This window comes from Mytilus galloprovincialis, chromosome 4 (assembly GCF_965363235.1).
Source record: "Mytilus galloprovincialis chromosome 4, xbMytGall1.hap1.1, whole genome shotgun sequence".
In the NCBI taxonomy this organism is placed as follows: Eukaryota; Metazoa; Mollusca; class Bivalvia; order Mytilida; family Mytilidae; genus Mytilus; species Mytilus galloprovincialis.
In genome coordinates, this window is record NC_134841.1 from 27,902,170 (window position 1) to 27,924,594 (window position 22,425).

General features: G+C 32.5%; 1 protein-coding gene across 1 annotated transcript in view; it reads right to left on the reverse strand.

Moving 5' to 3' along the window:
• Positions 1 to 22,183, reverse strand: part of LOC143071770 (kinesin-like protein KIF11) — a 30,593-nt gene extending 8,410 nt beyond the window's left edge. The window contains exons 1-18 of the mRNA XM_076246335.1: positions 22,041 to 22,183; positions 17,799 to 18,026; positions 17,073 to 17,214; positions 16,699 to 16,818; positions 15,233 to 15,357; positions 14,516 to 14,606; positions 13,648 to 13,793; positions 13,158 to 13,254; positions 11,490 to 11,585; positions 10,726 to 10,814; positions 10,247 to 10,334; positions 9,695 to 9,904; positions 9,232 to 9,439; positions 7,059 to 7,231; positions 6,223 to 6,351; positions 3,441 to 3,596; positions 3,175 to 3,219; positions 166 to 227 (exon numbers count right to left, since the gene is read on the reverse strand). Coding sequence (XP_076102450.1) covers positions 166 to 227; positions 3,175 to 3,219; positions 3,441 to 3,596; positions 6,223 to 6,351; positions 7,059 to 7,231; positions 9,232 to 9,439; positions 9,695 to 9,904; positions 10,247 to 10,334; positions 10,726 to 10,814; positions 11,490 to 11,585; positions 13,158 to 13,254; positions 13,648 to 13,793; positions 14,516 to 14,606; positions 15,233 to 15,357; positions 16,699 to 16,818; positions 17,073 to 17,214; positions 17,799 to 18,026; positions 22,041 to 22,099 — 2,264 coding nt within the window. The 5' untranslated portion in view covers positions 22,100 to 22,183. The remainder of the gene's footprint in view (positions 1 to 165; positions 228 to 3,174; positions 3,220 to 3,440; positions 3,597 to 6,222; positions 6,352 to 7,058; positions 7,232 to 9,231; positions 9,440 to 9,694; positions 9,905 to 10,246; positions 10,335 to 10,725; positions 10,815 to 11,489; positions 11,586 to 13,157; positions 13,255 to 13,647; positions 13,794 to 14,515; positions 14,607 to 15,232; positions 15,358 to 16,698; positions 16,819 to 17,072; positions 17,215 to 17,798; positions 18,027 to 22,040) is intronic.
• Positions 22,184 to 22,425: the final 242 nt, after the last annotated feature.

Genomic DNA, 22,425 nt, shown 5'->3' on the forward strand with positions numbered 1-22,425 from the left:
AGTTTAATTTAAGCATGCATTGAAAAAAAACGAGAAATTTGTAATGTAGCCCCGTCTGGCAGGTTCAATTTAGGAGAATAATTCGGAGACTATACACACCTTTTAAAGGTATCTATGGTCAGTAAACCTTATAATCTGTACATGATTAATCACATGATCCCTTACCTTTCTGCTTTATGATAGAACTGTTTAATGGCTTGCTTTCTGTCTTCTACAAATTCATTTGTCTGAAATTATTAAAATTATTTATTATTATAACAATCGGTCAAGGCTCAAATGGCAGAGTTACATAATTGTATTTCATTTTAAATAAGCAAAACTGAAAAAAAACAAGAATGTGTCCCCAGAACACGGATGCCCCATCCGCACTATCATGTTTTATGTTAAATGGACCGTGAAAATGGGGAAATCTATAATTTGGCACTTGAATTAGAAAGATCATATCATAAGGAGCATGTGTACTAAGTTTCAAGTTGATTGGACTTCAACTTCATCAAAAACTACCTCAACCAAAAACTTTAACCCGAACAGGACGGACGAATGGACGAACAGACCAGAAAACATAATGCCTATAATTGGGTCATAAAAATACACTGCAGTGATATTAACTAACAGATAAAATGGTCACAAACGTGCATCCTCAATTAAAAATTGCTAAAATTCACTAAGTTTCAGGTCAATCATAAAAAATGTTATAGTTTGATGTAGACTAATGACCATTCTGAAAGCAGCTGTCAAAATTATATTTGACATAGCTTGTTTACATATTTTTTATTCCAGACATTTTCCTGGTCCTGAACTGATGACGTCACTGATGTACAAAATATGTATTTCTATTGAGAGATCAGTTACACACTTGTTAAAAGGGCAACTTTCTCCAAGGTTCAAGTTTTCATTAATCTAAAAGAAAACATATGTAAAGGTATCTTATAAAGAATATGTGACAATGTAATATTCTGTAATAATAAAGTCTTCATTTTAGAATTACAGGACAGTTGAAAAGGAATTAAAAATAAAGGCAGTGTTCTAGGATTTTTTTGGCACCTTGACTTACCACGGGTAAGATCAATAAAAAAATTACTTACCCACATCTAAAAGTTAAATCCGCCAACCAATGCGCAAAGCGCCGTCCGCTGCGGCGAGCTTTAGCTCGCCGCCCTTATGGCCGGGGGTCTGGGGGCCGCTCAAAAAACTTTTATGACATGCTTTAAATTATATGTTGTGAAGTTTGTTTGAACAAAGCTGGATTCGGATACGATTGAATTTTGTACAAAATTTAAAAAAAACAATTTCTTACTAAATTTGACAAATATGTTATAGTTATTACTATGTCATTTATTAAGAGCTATAATAAATGCAACTGTAAGTTTATTTTCCTCCGATGACAAGAAAAAAAATCGTTTATGTCCCGATTTAAGCACCAGTTATCAATCCGGATTTTCCGATTTTATCGACACCGTGACCGACTTTTAGAATGATAGGAGTAAGAATGTGGTCTCTTTTGCGCTTGATTACACCTAGTAAACGAGTGCTTGAATAAAAGCGCCGATAGACATCGACAAAATCTTCGATCTTTTATCAAAGTTTTTTCTCGTGATTTAATAAAAATAAAAAGCAGATATGGGAAAATTGAAGAGGACCGGGAAATTTCAAGAGTTTTTCGGCTTCCCCGAACTTGAAAATTGACTTACCACCGGGTGACAAAGGCTAAAAAATGACTTACCCGTTGTCCTAATCCACTTACCCCGGGTAACGGGTAATGGGAATCCTAGAACACTGAAAGGGCTGCGCTTTAGCGCATGATACGCCCGTTTCTCTTTTAACTTGTCTTATATGCTTTAAATGAATTTATATGATCAACTAGAAATATATATACAAATCAAAAGGGATGTTACATTAATATATTCACCAAAGTTTCATAAAATCCCCCTTTTTTAAGTATAAAAATTCATTACTTAAGAAAACGTAAAATCTAAAATTTATAAAAATGGAAAGGGAGCTTATGTCAATAGATATAAACAATTTATCAAAGTTGCATAAAATTTTGTGAAAGTGTTAGTTATTGTCCCAAAATTGGAAAATCCCCCCATTTTTAAGCATAAAAATTCATAACACAGAAATGTAAAATATGAAATTTATAAAAATTGAAAGGGAGCTTACATCAATAGATATAAACAATTCATCAAAGTTTCATGGACATTGGTGAAAGCCTTTTTGAGTTATTGTCCAAGTGTTGAAAATCCCCCTTTTTTTTATGAATAAAGCCCCATAAATCAAAAACTTAAAATCTGACATTTATAAAAATTGAAAGGGAGCTTACATCAATAGATATAAACAATTCACCAAAGTTTCATGGACATTGGTGAAAGCCTTTTTGAGTTATTGTCCGAAGTGTTGAAAATCCCCCTTTTTTTATGAATAAAGCCCCATAAATCCAAAACTTAAATTCTGAAATTTATAAAAATTGAAAGGGAGCTTACATCAATAGATATAAACAATTCACCAAAGTTTCATGGACATTGGTGAAAACCTTTTTGAGTTATTGTCCGAAGTGTTGAAAATCCCCCCTTTTTTTATGAATAAAGCCCCATAAATCCAAAACTTAAAATCTGAAATTAAAAAAAAACGAAAGGGAGCTTACGTCAATAGATATAAACAATTCACTTAAGTTTCATGGAAATTGGTGAAAGTGTTTTTGAGTTATTGTCCGAAGTGTGGACGACGGACGGACAGACAGACGGACGGACAACAGTATACCATAATACGTCCCGTCTAAAAGACGACGGGCGTATAAAAATGTAATTTGTTGAAAGATAACACACAATGTTAATTATGACAGATTGCACATCTAGGATCTGAATTAAATCTGCATAAAAAGTTTCAAGCTTCAAAACTATCAAACAAATGATGTATCTCATAATGCTTTTCCAAAAATGATACCTAGAAGTGAAGTAATATACCAAACACTTTGCCTAATCATATCAGTTTTAAATTTTTACAATCATATAGGCTTTTTATTAGCAATTGAATGTGTCAAAAAATGTGTATTTTGAAACACAAGAAGGCAAATTGACTACATTCAATTTTTAAATGATTTTATATTCCCATTGAAATTAAACAGTTTTAATACTATTTTGGACTGACTTGTATATAAATAACTATTTAATCACTTACATTTTTCAACAAGCCTTGTCTTCTTTCCAATAATTTCATCATTTCCTGTAAAGGAATCAAAATTTAATACAAATGTGATAAATTGTTCTAGGAAAAATACTTCTGCAGTAAAAATGCTTCATAAATCCTATATTTTTTTATCATAGTTCTGTCCCAATGATTCATATTTTCCAAATATTGTAACTTTTATTTTTCAGAGGGTGTTCAAATTTTTTGACATTCATTATGACATCTGCGAAAACTTTCTTTGTAAAACTTGTGTATACCTCATCAATATCATGCTGTTCTGTCAGATTCTTCTGCAACCATTCCATTTTTTCTTCTTGTTGACTTGTGTACTCTGTAACCATGGTAACTATACTAGTCAAACTTGTCTGCAGATTTGTAGCCCAATCATTCAACATATCCTCTACTGCAGGTTGCTGAATAAACAGAATGATGCATCATGGAATACAATAACAGTACACTTTATAATGCCAGTACCACAAATAATTCAGTGCAGTAATATCAAAAGGACTTAAGAAGAAACATCTTAAACATAACTTATATGAAATTGTTAACAATTTAAATTGGATAACAGTTGATTTAGACATTATCATCAGTGATTTTGCTAGCGCTCGTCACTTTCGTATTTTACGAAAGGGTTTTCTCATTGACGAAAGAATTTCAAATCAATTTCGTCACTTTAATTTTGAAAGTGTAAAAAAAATTTCGCAATAAAAACTATAAATCTACCTGTCTTCATGTTTTTGACAAGTTTATGACCTCCAGGTAATTAACATTTTCAACAGGTGTTACAAGTTGTGATTACAACTAATCCGCTTATCGCCATCAGATGGGTCACTTATCCGTAGTTTATTAATTAACCCCATAATTGAATGACCATCATAATTATTTCCCCAGAAAAATCAGTTAGTCAGCATTTCAACAACCAGGAGTATAATTTCGTCATTTAATAATGATGATTTAATCAAAAATGTAACAACCCGGACAGTTCGCATTTGAATTTCAATATTTTCCCAAACGATCACAATCTGAAGTTAGTTTGTCGTAGATTCGTCATTCGAAAGGCATTTTCGTCATATTTGATTTAAATTTTCATCAAAAACTTTCGACAATTTCCATTTAAAATAAAGAACTTTAATGTATTTATTCAAAAAGTTCACAAGAAATGTTAAACAGGTGCTTCCTGTATTGTGTTCTACACATGCGTGAAAGTATTCCTTTGACTATTTATAGACATTAAAAACGTAAAATACGAAATCATTTAGAATCAATTAAACGAGAGAGACAAACATATATCTCTAACTTAAGGAATTTAAATCGAAAAATGATAATTTCCTGATGAATCCGGTCTCGTTTTGAATTTATTATCCACGTGTCACTTCCCGTTTTCGTTTCATTTTAAAACCGAAAGTAGTAAACGTGATCTATTGTTGATTTGTTTACAACCTACTTTCAGTCATTATAATCGTTCCAAAAAGGATTTTATACATTTCCAACTTGATAGAAATGATTTCCAAATATCGACTTAGACGTTTTATAAGGATAATGATTATGCAGTGAAATAATCATTGCAATTAGTATGGCGTTCATTTATCACTGAATTAGTATAATATATTTGTTTAGGGGCCAGCTGAAGGACTCCTCCGGGTGCTGGAATTTCTCGATACATTGAAGACCTGTTGATGACCTTCTGCTGTTGTTTTTTTTCAATGGTCGGGTTGTTGTCTCTTTGGCACATTCCCCATTTCCATTCTCAATTTTATTGCAAATTAATTTCTGCTGTGATTCATTGTTTAAAAAAAATAGAATCCAACTTTTGTTGATCAGGAATGTCCCCTGGAACAAACTGAAGAGAAATTGTGAACTGAATTTCTGGAATCCATGTCAGAATCTTTCATAATAATGGCCAATACAGTCAAATCATACAATAACTGCCAATCATGCTGGTGCCTCAATCCCTTTAAATCTGACTAGTCAAATCATACAATAACTGCCAATCATGCTGGTGCCTCAATCCCTTTAAATCTGACTAAGTCAAAAGATGAAGCTAGTAATATACATCATTGGTCCATTGCTTTTACACAAAATAAGGTTGATTTTAATAGCGCGCAAAAGTGACTAAAGCCCTCAAAATCCTAGCTTAAACCCCGATTATCATGATTATGGTGTGCATTGATTATTTTGATTTTTTGGAAGAAAGAACACAAATTTGTGATTAATTATTGCAATTTTAAGGAAAATCGGCATACAGTTATATGTATTAGATATCAGAATGCACATTCTAATTAATGTGATACTAACATAGTCAAATGATTCACATTTATAATAAAAACCTTTCAATGATTTCTGAATTCACAGTACATGATGTTACTCAATTATGATTGATTGGTTGTTTTAGAGTCACTTTCGGTACTAATATGCAAGTTCGTGGCGGTCAGATTTTATTACTCTCAAAATTTTTAACCAACAAAATCAGATCCATTAAGTGCTCTCATGTTACAAATCAGAACTATTATGTTTCTGACAAAATGTAGTCATTTGGTTCAGTGGTAACCGAGAAAAGTGTAACAGAAGGACCAACTTAAGGACTAAATGCATCAACTTCTAAAAATGGATATAATCTTAAAAATAGGTGATTTACTAAGGGCTATTCCAGAAAAAAATGTATAGGGGGGTTGGAAGGCACATTATATTAATAATACATGGGTGATGGGTATAAGAGCAACTTTTCACACTATAATGCACTATAAGTCTCAATTACAATTGTCTGCGTGGCGGGTGCTGACAAAAAGTGCCTTCCAACCACCTCCCCCCCCCCCATACATTTTTTCTGAAATAGCCCTAAAGCAAACCTGTATTGTCTTTGTCATACTGTTTTAACTACAAATCTGCAGTCAAACTTTAAACTACAAACCTGAATTTTTATAGAATGTGTTTACTACAAACCGGTGCTGTCATGGACTTTATTTATTATAAACCTGTGTTGTCATGGACATTATTTACTTTAAACTTGAATTGTCATAGACAACTTGGACTACAAACCTGTGTGGTCATAGACTGTTTTTCATGAGACAACTTGTTTAATGTAGAAGTTAGGCTCTGGTGTATGTTTGTCATAAGAGGAATGTATTCCTCTGACTTAAAGGTAGACATCATTTGACTTTCCTCCATCTGAAATGATATGGTAAGAGTTTTAAAGTCAACTTAATATCACTGCTGATGTAGTACACAGTTTAAAATAAGAAATAAGAACCAGGTCTGAGGAAGAGAAATGGTACTTCTGTTCAATTGGAAAGAGAACATTTATGTCAAAGACTTTCTTGGAAGTTTTTATAATCTTGTGTACATTTGTTCAACTACAAACTAACATCTATTATATAAATTTAATTTTAAAAATCTTACTAGCCTCTTGATCATTAATACAAATTTGACAGGTTGAAAAAAATGTCCCCAACATTAAAATGACTATAAATGTATGTGGAAAAAATCCAGATCCACACTTAAAACAAAGCAAAATAGGGATCAGATTAAAGTTCAACCAATGGCAATGCTTTTGATAGAATAAATGAGGGTGAAAGATACCAGAGCGACAGTCACATTCATGTATCGAATAAACTGACAAGCCACGGGTAAAAATGAAAAAGACAGACAAATAACACTTCACTGGACACAACATAGAAAACTAAAGACTAAGCAACATGAACCCCATCAAAAACTGGGGGTGATCTCAGGTGCTCTGGAAGGGTAAATGTTGGGGCTTGTTTCATGAATCTTTATTGGATCAACATTAAAAATGTAAATTTCAACAAACATTGCACTTTCCATATTTCAGCATTTGGGAACTTAACTAAATATTTGAGAATAGTTAATCTTAATACCTTTTTTGATATAGTGTTTGTCTTAATTTGATCAGCCCATGTGGTTGTGTTATTTAATTGTCTCTCCTGACAGGATGTTAACTCTTCTGTGTGAGAGGTTATATTAGAATGAAGATCAGCTATATGTGAACAAAGTGTAGATACTTCCTCTTGTCTCTTCTGTAATAAGTTCTCTGGAAAAAAAACAACATATTGATACAGTCATGTGTATTTCATTTAACGTTACATTGTATGGACAAACATATGGAATGAACAGAATTGCAGACCTGCAATGTATGTATCAATAAAAAAACAAAGTGTTTACTAAATTAAAGAACCTTAGTGAGCACGCTCACATACCCCACGTCCATACATTGTCATTGGAGAAATTAAATAAGTATAAGAAAAAAAAATCGTATAAGAAAAAATATTGAATAATAATTTCCTGTCAATATACATAGTATGTCCTTATTATCTACAAAATTTCATGAAATTCTGTTGTGTGTTTTCAGAGGAGTTGAGATGACAAACTGTTGCAGAAGTACATTGAAGCAAATAAGTTCAAAGGGGCATAACTCCTAGAAAAAAAATTGAACTGTAATTTCCTGTTGATATGCACATCTACATAGTATGTCCTTATTATCTACAAAGTTTCATGAAATTCTGTTGTGTGGTTTGAGAGGAGTTGCGATGACAAACTGTTGCAGTAGTACAATAAAGTAAATAATTTCAAAGGGCGTAACTTCTAGAAAAAAAATTGAATCGCAATTTCCCGTAGATATGCACAACTACATAGTATGTCCTTATTATCTGAAAAGGTTTTGTGAAATTCTGTTGTGTGGTTTGAGAGGAGTTGCGATGACAAACTGTTGCAGTAATACATTAAAGTAAATAAGTTCAAAGGGGCGCAACTCCTAGAAAAAAAATTGAATTGTAATTTCCCGTCGATATGCACAACTACATAGTATGTCCTTATTATCTGAAAAGGTTTCATGAAATTCTGTTGTGTGGTTTGAGAGGAGTTGCGATGACAAACTGTTGCAGTAGTACATTAAAGTAAATAAGTTCAAAGGGGCGTAACTCCTAGAATAAAAATTGAATCGCAATTTCCCGTCGATATGCACAACTACATAGTATGTCCTTATTATCTGAAAAGGTTTCGTGAAATTCTGTTGTGTGGTTTGAGAGGAGTTGCGATGACAAACTGTTGCAGTAGTACATTAAAGTAAATAAGTTCAAAGGGGCGTAACTCCTAGAAAAAAAATTGAATCGCAATTTCCCTTCGATTTGCACAACTACATAGTATGTCCTTATTATCTGAAAAGGTTTCGTGAAATTCTGTTGTGTGGTTTGAGAGGAGTTGCGATGACAAGAAACAGGACTGACGGACTGACGGACGGGTCAAAAACATTATACCCTGCGCAACTTTGTTGCGTGGGGTATAATTAAGCAATGATACGAGTTAACTGCAAATGTATGAATAACAACACCTGGAATAGTCAAGTTGAGCATTTGTTCTCTTTGCCTATTATCTTCAGTTATAAACATTGTGTATTAGCTATGAGAATTCAAACCAGAAAGGATTAAATGTGTTACAATGCCAAACACAGTTAAAAACATACACATACAATTTACAAAATTGAGAATGGAAATTGGGAATGTGTCAAAGAGACAACAACCCGACCATAGAACAGACAACAGCAGAAGGTCTTTAGATTTTGCTGGCATTAGCAGATTCTTTCTTCTTGATCCAAAAATTTAATGAAAAATATTGCTAATATGTGAAGACTAAATATGTACTGAAAGTCTGAAACCAAGAGGGGCAGTGGTTAAACCTTTCTGTTGAACTCTTATAAATTTGTGTACCTGTTTTTCCTAGTTATTTCTCATGTTGTTTTTCTAAGTAATATAATAATTAAATTGACTGTAAAAAATATTCTGATGAATGATTGAAAGAAAAAAAATGCATTTATCAGTATCAAGAAACTCTCAATAATTTGGTCAATTTTCAATGTTTTAAAAACTTTGTACCAACCTTAGATTAGTTTGTGTGACAACAAAGTAAGTACATGAGGAAATTTTCATAAGATTAATTTTTTGTATATGTACTATGTATGGATTCCAGAATTGAGTTGCAAATCATTACTGATAAAAGGTAGGATCCTCATTAAAACACCTGACAAAATTAACTTACTTGATTGGTCCATAAGACTGTTGTAAGATGTCTTCTGTAAGGAAACAAATTCAGTCAGTTTGTCTTGCATGCTAGAAACCTCAGTTTGGAATCTATTTTGGAATGAAACTTGTGTTTCCTCATTGTGTTGCTCTACTTTCTTTTTACGGTCTATTTTATCATGTAACCCATAAACATCTGATGATGTAGATTCTACTGTATCCAAAAGCTGAAATAGAGCAAGGAAACTTGTATCTTAAACAATGTCAACTGTTTAAATCATAATTAATTATGTTGGAATTTTTCAGAATGTGTATTTTTTATCAAGACAGAATAACTTATAATGCATTTTTGCATAGAACTCATATGGAATTAACAACACAAGACAGTTAAAAGCTAAGATATCTTCTATCAATCAAACCATACATATAAAATAAAGAAAATGTATATTCCCTTTATCCCCTACATATCCTTTCTGCCGTACCTGCTTTGCTTCATTAAATAAGTTTTCCTCAGCTTCCACATGTTTGCCCACCAGATGTTGTTGTTCATCACGGTCTTGTTTGGTTTCACATAAAGTCACCTTTGTTTCCTGTAATGTTTCTGTAGTAGCTACCAAATTTTCTGTAGTGATTGTTAACTGCTGCGATGTCTCCTCTAATTCTAGTTTTGTCATGGTAAATAAATCTGTTACCTAGAAAAGTTTAAAGCAAATAACGACTTATTTTTTAGCATAAAAATGAATTATAATTCATACATTAGTGTAACAAACAATTGCTTTTAGTGTTTCAATATAAACAAATTACATGTACTACATATATATAAATATATATCTTTTTTAAATTATTACATTTGGAACATAATCATGTATATGTATCTATTTTAATATTTACTTCTCTAGTTTACATTTAAAACAATATTCATACTACTTTAAATACATTCCTATGTTGTAGGTAATATGACAGTTATATGTTAAAACACAAGTCTTACATAGAATAACATTCCAGTATTAATAGACTTGAGTACAATGACAAACCTTATCCCTTTCTTCAGTAAGAGCAGCTATCTTTTCTTCCATTTCCCTGATTGAATCATGCTGCTGGGTTATCTTTGATTGCATTGCACTAAAATATATATAAGGCATATATATATATATATCTATAATTACATTTGTACATATGAACTTTAATGTAATAGGTTGAATGTCATTGCTGTGAACTGTTAAAATGATCCTTTCATTATTGATCAAATTAGATCTTTACATGAAAATTACTTTTTTAACAATGAACTTCACACATGTAATTATCACCTGCTATGTGTACATCATTTTATAAACAGGCAGCTTGTAATTTCTCCCCTGTAACTATAATCTTCCCTCAACAATGATCCCAATTCGAACTTGCATGTTATTGTCTTCTGCTATGTATACACTATTCTACTCACAAGAAGCTTGTACATTTCTGCCTTATGCCCTTAAACTATAAACTTACCTCAATAATCTCAATTCTTACTTACATGTAATTGTCTTCTGCTATGTATATACCGTTCTTCTCCCGAGCAGCTTGTAGATCTCTTCTCAGTCTTTCAATTTCTTCATTGTATTCCTAAAAAAAACACTCACATTTCTTCAAGTTATAAAAGCAGGCATGAAAAATATTACGCATGTACTGCAGGTCTAATTAGCTCTGGAAAGCTGTTTTATATGAAAGCCCAATAAAAAACATGTACCATCTTGGTGTGTATAGTACACAGATGTTTACCATGGGATAGATTTCTGAAAAGGAGGGTGATTATAATGTATGGCTAGTCTGTTCTTTAGACCTCTTTTTAAGTTATGAATTCCAATAAAAAATATTTTATAGCATTGATTGTTTGTTATGTTTTACATATATACTTGTACCTTCTTGTATCTGATGAGTTGTGTTGCATTTTCTCATGCCTTTGTAGCTCTCTATACTATATGGGATTTTGCTGATTTTTATAAGGTTTCACGTGACATGCAGTTGTTTACATCTAACATATTTTGGTCTTTCATTTATAGTTGCCTCATTGGCAATCTTTTCCACACCTCCAAATTTTATTTCAAAACACATGGTTTAACATGTTGGTAAAATCATTAATCAATAATTTTGTATTTCACCAACCTTAAGTAGCGTTTTCTTTTTGAAGTTTCTGGTTAAACTTAGGTTAGTTTCTGACTATAACATAAACCTGATAAGACCTTTTTGTCAGTTTTTATTTTCCTGTAGTTGGTTGTCTAATTTAGCATGTAAACCTACCTTAAGAAGGGCCTTCTTTGTCAATTTCTGGTTAACCTCTGGCCTATTTGTTATGTTTTTAGCTCTGTGTGCATAGTCAAGTGTACTCAAAGTTTCCTGAAAGAAATCAGTAATTATTTGTTTTAATCAATTGCAAGGTATAAAATAGAGTATCAAGACATTGTTGATGACATTGCAGCATAACAAAATGACATTGTACAGAAAAAGATATAATTCCTTGCATTTTCTACTACATTTCCATCAAAAATTTTAAATGTCAATGAAACTAGAGGCTCACCTTGGTCTATGTGAATATTAAACAAAGGAAGCAGATGGATTCATGACAAAATTGTGTTTTGGTGATTTGATGTGTTTGTACATCTTACTTTACTGAACATTCTTGCTTCTTACAATTATCTCTGTCTATAATGCACTTGGCCCAGTAGTTTCAGTGGAAAATATTAGTAAAAATTTACAAATTTTACGAAAATTGTTAAAAATTGACTCTAAAGGTCAAATGACCATTTTGGTCATGTTGACTTATTTTTAGGTCTTACTTTGCTGTACATTATTTGTGTTTACAGTTTATCTCAATCTATAATAACATTCAAAATAATAACAAAAAACTGCAAAATTTCCTTAAAATTACCAATTTAGGGGCAGCAACCCAACAACCGGTTGTCGGATCCATCTGAAAATTTCAGGGCAGATAGATCTTGACATGATAAACAATTTTACTACCAGATTTGCTCTAAATGCTTTGATTTTTGAGTTGTAAGCCAAAAACCGCATTTTCCCCCTATGTTCTATATTTAGCCGTGGCGGCCATCTTGGTTGGTTGGCCGGGTCACCGGACACATTTTTTAAACTACATAACCCAAAGATGATTGTGGCCAAGTTTGGATTAATTTGGCCCCGTAGTTTCAGAGGAGAAGATTTTTGTAAAAGATTACTAAGATTTACGAAAAATGGTTAAAAATTGACTATAAAGGGCAATAACTCCTAAAGGGGTCAACTGACCATTTCGGCCATGTTGACTTATTTGTAAATCTTACTTTGCTGAACATTATTGCTGTTTACAGTTTATCTCTATCTATGATAATATTCAAGATAATAACCAAAAACAGCAAAATTTCCATAAAATTACCAATTCAGGGGCAGCAACCCAACAACAGGTTGTCCGATTCATCTGAAAATTTCAGGGCAGATAGATGTTGACCTGATAAACAATTTTACCCATGTCAGATTTGCTCTAAATGCTTTGGTTTTTGAGTTATAAGCCAAAAACTGCATTTTACCCCTATGTTCTATTTTTAGCCATAGCGGCCATCTTGGTTGGTTGGCCGGGTCACGCCACACATTTTTTAAACTAGATACCCCAATGATGATTGTGGCCAAGTTTGGTTAAATTTGGCCCAGTAGTTTCAGAGGAGAAGATTTTTGTAAAAGTTAACGATGACGATGGACGACGGCGGATGCCAAGTGATTGGAAAAGCTCACTTGGCCCTTCGGGCCAGGTGAGCTAAAAAGGATAAGTAGTACAAAAAATAAATAAAACTCAACTTTTAACCCACATGTTAAAACTTAGATCTCTGTTACAGGATGCTGGTGATATCGTAGCTATAATTGATGTCTTTGTTTTCCCTCAAAGTAAATCCTTACCCCCCCACCCAACATGTTCAAACTTACATCTAGGTTACAGGATGCTGGTGATATCGTAGCTATAATTGATGTCTTTGTTTTCCCTCCAAGTGAATCCTGCAGCAACCTTGTCAGCTTACTTTCTCTGGAGTAAATAGTCAATAAATAAGTAATAAATATACATAACATTTGTCCTATATTTAATCATCAAGACTATTTTTTACATATACGAGTAAGGTAAGGTTTCTATTATTTGAGTAACATATTATAGAAGTAGTAGTTCTTACTACCTTCCCAATACCTATAAATACATAGAAACTATGCTGATAATATAATAATGTACATAAAACAACAAAAAAGTTACCTGAAGCAGATAATCAGAACACAAAAATGTAATATTGACAAAATCATAACTTTAGAGCAATAGTTAAAACAAATCAATGTTTGGTGTCTGAAATTTTTCAATTACCTTTTAAAAGTTAAAAAGTTAAGAAATTGTCCTGAAATTAAAAAAAAATAAAAGAACATTTTGACTTACCTGTAAGGTATATGAGGAGAACGTTCTACAAGTGAGGTAATCACACGCCCTAATGTTAACAAACTTTGGTTAATACTGCCTGCTTCTCTAGCCCTCTTGTCTACAGCTCCTGATCTACCAATGTTTTCACTACCAGCCAAATCCACCTTAAAAATATATTTTTATTATGTGTCAAAAGACAAAAGCTATGATCTATTGATGACAATTTAATAGTTGAAAGCTTTTTTGGGGGAAAAAAGAAGACAAATTTAAATCTACCAATAAGGATGGATCAATTCCGACGAAAACTATTTGTCCTGAGAATATTCTAGGCTGAATAAAACTGGATATTCCAGGTCTCAATTATGACTAACCTGGTCTAACCTAATATAAACCTCTACCAATAAACCAAATATAGTTTACAGTAGCTTACATTAACTGAGAAACTGAAATAATCAAGCTAAAGGTTAACCAATGGCATATAAAAACGTTCTGAATCTTGAGTTAACAATGATAATGGAAAAGGGGAGGCTGATAAATTGTTTAAATGCAAATGTGTTTCCCAAGAAAAAAAGGGGTTCAGGTGTGAGATGAGACAAAGCATGTTTCCACTGAAAATGAAGGGTGGGGGAATTATACATGGAGTTTGAAAATGGTTTGTCAAACAAAGTTAATGGTACCTTAAGAAAATCATTCTATTGATTTAGAGAAATTTGAGATTTCTACAGATGTCATCATTCTGCAGTTTAAAACAGCGTAACAATAGGCTAAATAAGGATACTGAAAATGATTGATTGACTATTGGTTGCTTAACATATTAATATTTGAGAAGCTGATTGAACAAAAACTTATTCCTAATCTGACAAGGAATATACTGAGCAGTACTTACTAAATTCAGCTTTCCTATCTTTAATAATTCTTCTCCTTCAACCGTGTTTTCTTTAATGTGTATAGTAACTGAGAAGACTGTATGTGAACGACTGTAATTAGAAATATTATTTGATATACTGACTATAGTGTCATTATTGTGTTTTAAGATTTAAATCCACTTTCGCTTTAATCTTTTAATTAATTCCATCTATATATTTGACACACTTTCATCAAACAAATAATGTTTTTCTCTAAATATTGAATGATCTGTGGTCTTGTGTTAGTATGCTCATCTCTGGAACAGGTGGTCATTTGTTTGACCTTATACTATAGGTGAAATAACAAAACATTTCTTGCAGCTTCTCAATGCACGAACCATTTAGAATTTTATGAGTGAAGAAAGACAGACATGATAAGATATTTCTTTGTTCTACATTTGTTCATTAATGCTATCTGGACATTTTATTGCACACAATTAGAATGTGCTTCAAAAATGTGGTCTTTGAGTAAACTCTCTTTAAAAATTCCCACATTGACTTAATTAAACCATTTAAAGTGAAAACACTGCGACTAGAACAATAAAATATATAATTTTCATACAAAAAAGCGTTTTTGAGCAGAAAGGGGATGTGGGTAGGAGAAATGAAAAGAGGGAAGTTAGGAAACAGTTCAAGAGATGATCTTTAAGGGAGGATAAAATATTCACCCATTTTAGTATTTTCAGTTAATATCTCACCTTGAATGAGCATTCATCAGTGTAGCAGCTGTCTGTCTTTTGGCAGATCCTCTTTCTATTATTTGAAATACTTCATCTTTAGATCTTACAACCACTTCTTCTAATCCATTAATGATAACTGATCCCTAAAATATGTCAGTAAATAGTAATTAACATAGAAATTTACTCTATCATTTTTTGTATTTGATAATAGAGACTTTTTTCATATACAAATGGCACATGGTTTACTTATCATGCCATGGGTGGTGAATTTGGGATTTACTCTAATAAACATCTCTGTAATCAAAAGATACTGGACGAGATCACAAATCAGAAGTCAACAATGATTACAATGTTTCACCCTTTATTACTAAATTTAAATGTTAAAATGAATCTGGGAAGGCTCTGAGTTGCTTTAACCCTTTCACCGATAGCTGCTCAGACAGAAGCTACTCTGAGACAATTGCTTCCCTGGCTACTATTACTCAAGTTGGAGATCTTCATAATAAATGTCAATAAAAACTTGTCTGTAGTTATTTGTGTCTTTATTTCATTCACTAACACCATGTTCACAGTTTTGTTCATGTTTTGATAATTTTTTCTTCATAAAATATTCAAGTTTTCGGCATTATCTAGATGAAATTCTTAAAATTCAGCTCTTTGGCCCCAAATTGTATTTTTTTTACCCAAAACGACAAAATTTTGAATAATTTAACGAGGCTGTACAAATTCCTTACACTGAATGATGTCCATCCCAAGTGTTTTGTACATGAAACAACATTTTATGTCAATAAAGTATACTACTTTGACTTCAATTCTTCCATATTCTTTCAAAAAAATGTTCCCTCATTTCAAATTCTCGTAAATTCCGTCAATTTCCTCTGATTTTGACACGGTTTTCAACAAACGAAAGCGCCATGTTTACACTTTCATCTGGGTATTCAAATAAGAAAGATAACTCATGTTTGCACTGTTTTTAGTGGGAAATATAAAAGAGGTATTCCAATCCTAATAAAACGGGACTCATTGTCAGCTGTCTGATGCTGAATCCCGGTAAACCGGGACTCATCGGTGAAAGGGTTAATATTTATAGCATGGTCAAAAACCATAATTTCATTTTTCAAGTATTTATTTTCTTTAAAATCATCCTCCAGTCTATTGAAAGGAAATAATCTGACAATGCTGTTAAACTTAATTTTACTTTAAAATATCTTGTATTATATATATATATATATATATATATATTGTTTAATCCAGAGAAAAAAATTGTTTGGAGGGCCACCTTTGTTAATTGAACTACATTTGTGAAAAATTTCCAAACAAAAATATATCTTGTGTCAAAGGTATACTGTTGCCATTCTGGAGAAACCCAGAGCACTAGGATCCTTGATGTTCCCTTAAAACACTGTGCAATTTCATCTTGTGTCAGTTGTAAGCACAAAATAAGACAAAAAATTTTAAAATCATAATTTCTTCAAACAACAAACCTTTCTAGAACTGTCTTCATAAATTTTGAGTCTAAGTGGGTCGTCTGTAGATCCTAACAGATCAAACAATTCTTCATTGTACAATTCCAGAAAAGACACACGGATGGAAAACTCAACATCCTTCAAAACAAAAAATAAGTAAGAAAGACATAAATTAATAGCTTAGATAGAGAACTAAAACGGGAAATAGTCATAATAACAACTAGTTTAGCAAAGTAGATTTTTTAAAAATAAACAGCAAATTCATTTCTACTTTTACTTGTGATTTAAAAACAAATTTTGTTGCAATGTATTTCATAAATTTGGGAATATTAAAACCAAACAAATGTATCATCAGTAGTTGAAAGTTTTCTTCACTTAGTACTCGCTTTTACCTGTCTCTGAAGTCTCTCAAAGATATGAAACATTGCTCTAGGTATGATACCAGCCAATGGGTCTTCTTGCCAGGATACACTGGGGTCATCACTTCTCTCTCCTTCCATTGTATAGGTCTTTCCTGTACCGGTTTGTCCATATCTGAGGGTGAGAAGCAAAAGATCTCAAAAATGAAAAAATGAGACTGCTGACTGATCATAACTGTTTGTGCAAGACAAATCTCATTTTCCAATGCTTGTTTACACTCCATATATTAAATTATTTGTTCTCAAAATTGTTCATATAACTTAAACATGTGCAATTTCAATTTAATAAACTATAGACACAGATAGATCCCTTATTGTATATTAATTAGTATAATGCAAAATTTCGAAATTAAAATGTCCATATGTAAACATGCAAACTATATGTAAACATTCAAAGAAAATGAATCATGACTGAAGATGTACGTAGGACCATATAATCTTCATGGAAGTGAAAAGTGCCAATGCTAATAATAATTACAATGAAGCATTAATTAATTGACTTTATAAATAATATCAATATCATAAATGGTTCTCTTCAGTTGATTTTTAAGATAATGAAAAACTAATCCAAGAGGGTTCATAAAATAGTACCAATGAAGGTTATTATCATCAATGGTTCCTTTGGGAAAATTACTCATTCTTTGCATACATAAATATACATTCTTGTCAATTAACAGCCAGATTATTGTTAAAACATACGCAAATATAGTACAGTTATATCCCAGTAACACTTCTTCAATAATAGGTATAACAATGCTGGTATAAACATGAAGCTGAGAGGCTGCTGGTGGGAAGACATGGTCAAAATTGTAGGTCTTTGTAGTTGGATTGATTCCTAAGCGTTCTTTAACTGTTATCTCCTTCTTGTCTCCATTGGAATCAACAACTGAATAGGAGCCTTGCCTTTTTTCTGAAGAGTTTATACCCCTGAAAATAGATAAAAAATAAATATAAATTACAAATGTATTACAAAACTGAAGACTTCTTAGAACTTGTTGGTCTTTTCACAAAAAAATCTCAACACTTAAAAAATCTTTCACTCCTGAAAGTGAATTATATTTTTTTTTGCCAGATTTCCTTGCCAAAATTTGATTTACACGTTTGCCTGACTGGAATTATTATAACATTTGCTGCAGCAAAAAATGACCTCATAGTTTTCATAAATTGAAATCTCAGGAACCGTAGCAAATATTGTATGTTATTTTTATAGAAAGAAGAAAGCAACACAGGTTAACCGTTCACCAACTTTTCCAATAGAAAAAACAGTTTACCTTTAAAAAGCATGTTGATAACAAAGGTAGATGGAGTCTGTAGATAAGTTCTGGCTTTGCATCAGTGTATATCATGTTGACTTACATTCAGCAATATTACATGTATTAACACAAAAAAATGTTTCATAATTTTATATTTTTATTGTGGCACTGAATCATTTAGCTTCATTAAGGGTTTTTTTTTTTTTTCTTGTTCAGGAAAAATTTTGAAACCTTCCAAGAGGGAGGTCTCTCTCCCAGCTATGACAGCTGAGGGGGAGACAGTGATGTCACTAAGTTTTGAAGAAGCAGGCTGAATTTCCAAAATAGGCGACGAGCTTGCTCGTCGCTAGTACGGCCGGGGGTCTGGGGCCCACTCAAGGGCCCCAGGATTTTTTTTTAAATGATGCAAAATCCTGCATTCTGGGGGTGTCCTAGACCCTTATTCAGACCTCTGAAAACATCATTTTTTACAGAAGATAATGTAAATGATTAACTAAAATTAGCAACATGATGGGTAAATTTTCTGTACATGTGATCACATCATTGATCATCTTGATGGACCAATATACATTTTTGTGCATTTTCCTGCAGGTTGACTGCTAGTAAATATTTTTGAACTGAAAGAATCCAAAAATCTTAGTTTGAATAGAAACATATTGTCTCTGGTTTGAATTATCACTTGAATAATTTAGTTTTAAATGAAAATTGTAATTCTGACATTGAGAACATTATGTTTTAATTTTATATTAAAAAAGCATTGGTTTTGTTTTTACAAAATTAAAAACAATATTCACTGACTAGTAGTCAGCTGGAGCTTCCATTTCAAAGTTAAAACTGTTACAGAGGTGCTATATTTTATAAAATCGTATGCTCTCCCCAAAAAGATTTGAAAATTTAGACTAAAATTCCTGCATTCTGAGCATACCTGGGAGGGATTTAGATGCTTGGGAAAATGTTAATTTTTGTTGTTGACTTCAATCACATTTGAATTTTTTTTTTTTAAATGAGAATCCGTAGTCCTGGCAAGGCTAATCTTGATTAGATTTTTTCTTGGAAGTCTGTTCTTGAATATATGTAAATAATACACAGGCAAGTGCCTGTGAAATAATAGGTGAAATATTATAATTTTATTTCAATAATAATCGAATTTATTAAATATCTTGATCGATTTATTTGCGTACGTACTTAGTGACAAATGACCCCCTTTTTCCTCATAAGACTTGTACACGTATTTCAAACATGTTGTCAAGCTATGTTGTTTTATTTTCTCTTATTTGTAAACTGTTCAGTAAGCAGTAAACTAAAATCCTTTTGAACTAAGATATTTTTAAAAATTATTTGTGGTCGACAATATTCTACTTTCGTTATTGACCTTCATTCTCTGAACGCCACGTGGTCGTGGGCTTTGAAATGTGAATTACAAAAGGTGCTGTTTTCCAGATTCTTGACAATATTATATATATTATACTTTCTTTTATTTGACTGATATATTTTCATAACATGCTATTGTCATCTTTGGCTTATTCCTTCTCTTGAAGCCAAAACCAAACAGGGTCATAATGTCCATCGGAACGTCTCTCTTTTTATCCTTGCAAACATACAATACTTACCGACTTTAATTAGACGACCAATCAGCGGACTGCATTTACATGAACTATATTTAGTCAAAGGTAAACACTGATTTACATCCTTGTTTATCGCGACTTTAATCGTGGAAGCTGATGCATTGAACAATTATTTGTTAATATTAACCTGATTATCTTTTTTATCTTATTATTTTTTTTACTCATGTAAAAATAGCCGGCGGGAAAAGGACAATAACCGGCGAAAATCGCCGGCTGCCGGCTTCTAACGACATCACTGGGAGATATTTTAGCAGAAATTTTCATGTTACAAATGTAAATGTATGACATGTTTGCGTATTCATTTACAAAACACCAATAAGCATGATAAGAGTTAATAAATATATAAATATATACTCAGTCTGCACCAAAAACTTTTTCAACTACTAGTCCGAAGACCAATATTCTGACATTTTTCTTATTTGGCAAAACAAAGTTTTGCAAAAAATCACTAGTCCGAATGAAATTTAACTAGTCTGGGGCATCAGACTAGTGGCTAACCTTGCAGACTGTATACTTTATTTTTTCAATTCATGGTTATAATCTACACAAGGTGTTTTTTAAGCCTTTATCAATACCTCAGTCTCATAACAGTCTAAATTTTGATTTTGTTGGGAGGCTAACACTAAGCATGCTTCCAAACATTGTACAGACCACTTAGTAGAAGAAATCCAAAAGTTGATTGTACTTGATGTGCAAGAAGATTCATTGCCAAGTGAACTTTGATGTAAAAATTGAAAATCTCATTCAAATCTGCTTGACATAAAGATTTGTAGTTATCTATTTCTTTTTTACACTGATCCAGACAAAGACCTCTATGTTGTTGGAGTTGACATAGCAAACCTAAATTTCAATTACTTATAATATAAAAAATATGACCAGTTTTCAAATGATTATTGATTGCTTATTTATATCTATTGAAAGTAATGAAAACATAGAGAATAACGAACACAGGTTATTCTAGGTCAGCGGGATATTATTCACTCCCGCACTGAAGCGTACCAGCATTGGTAGCAAGGCACAAATCCAGATTAACCCTATTAAAATTCTATTAAAGCTCAGAAAACCTTAGTCCGAGATTACTCTGACGTCCAACTGCTGTTATGCCAGACAAGCTGGGGTCTCCACAGCCCCAGCTAGTCTGGCAAAACAGCTGTTGGACGTCAGAGTAATCTTGGAATAGGGAAACCTGTACATCCATAGCACATTTTGTCCCTTATAAGACCCCTCCACAGTAATTGCAGCCCTGTTGGATAGGGCAACCTGGCTGCAAATTATGAAGCGGAGCCAATTATACAAGAATATGTACTGCAAGACCACATCCTTGAATCTCTTAACTCTGCAAAGTACCTTGGTTGCACCATCAGCTCTGATTTAAAATGGAATGAACACATCAAAAACATATGTGTTAAGGCAAACAAGAACATAGGCTTCCTCAAACGTAACTTGAACATCAATAACAACACAATAAAAGAAACTGCATACAAATCACTTGTAAGACCAACTCTAGAATATGCATGTCCAGTCTGGGATCCTTATCAACAAAACAACAAAAACTGACTGGAAATGGTACAGAGGAGAGCAGCCAAGTATGTCACTAATAGATATCATAACAAATCATCTGTTTGTGACATGCTTAACCAACTAGAAATTATGGACACCCCTCAAAGACCGTAGGAGGTCATCAAGGCTCACAATGATGTATAAACTTGCAAACGGGATGGTTAAAGTTGACTCCACTTCTACTCTTATCCTACCAGATAGGCTATCCTCACTATTGTCAACAAATGCTCCAGTGCCAAATTGACACACTTTTCGACGAACTGGATCCATTAATCTGTTAATAGGGTAAAATCGAGATGAATTTAACTTTGCTAATTCGCCGTCGTTATGAAAAATTATAACTCATAAGTTGCCGAATATTTGTTTGGTACAATTTGTAACACTAAAACAGGACTCACAAGACTCAAGTGTGGGAAGAGAGCCTGAGTTTTGGGCGAGTTGGTTCCGGGCAATTTGGCAATCGGTTGAGTTCTCACTCTTTTGTAAGATAAAAAAAGTTTTACCTGCAACGAACTGCAACTTGTATGTGTTGATTCTTATCTTTTTCAGTTTTAGGCTTCATTTTTTAAACAGGAAAACAATAAACATTCGAATATGGTGGGCTTTCGAAACAACCAATGAGAAATGGGGGCTTAAAAGAACGCAACCAAATTTTTGATTGGTTGATACTTTTTTTTTTTAAATAATAAATTATTGCAAACACGGACAATAATTCCGGAATATATGGGGTATAACAAAATTGTGCTATTTTCAGATTCATATTACCGACCGTGCGAGGGCTGTCTGTATAGCCAGTCAAGGTCGTTTAAACACGTCCAGTTAGTTAGATTCATATTTTACCGAGCTTGTTTAGAAGATACACGAGATAAAAAAAAATGAAAAAAATGT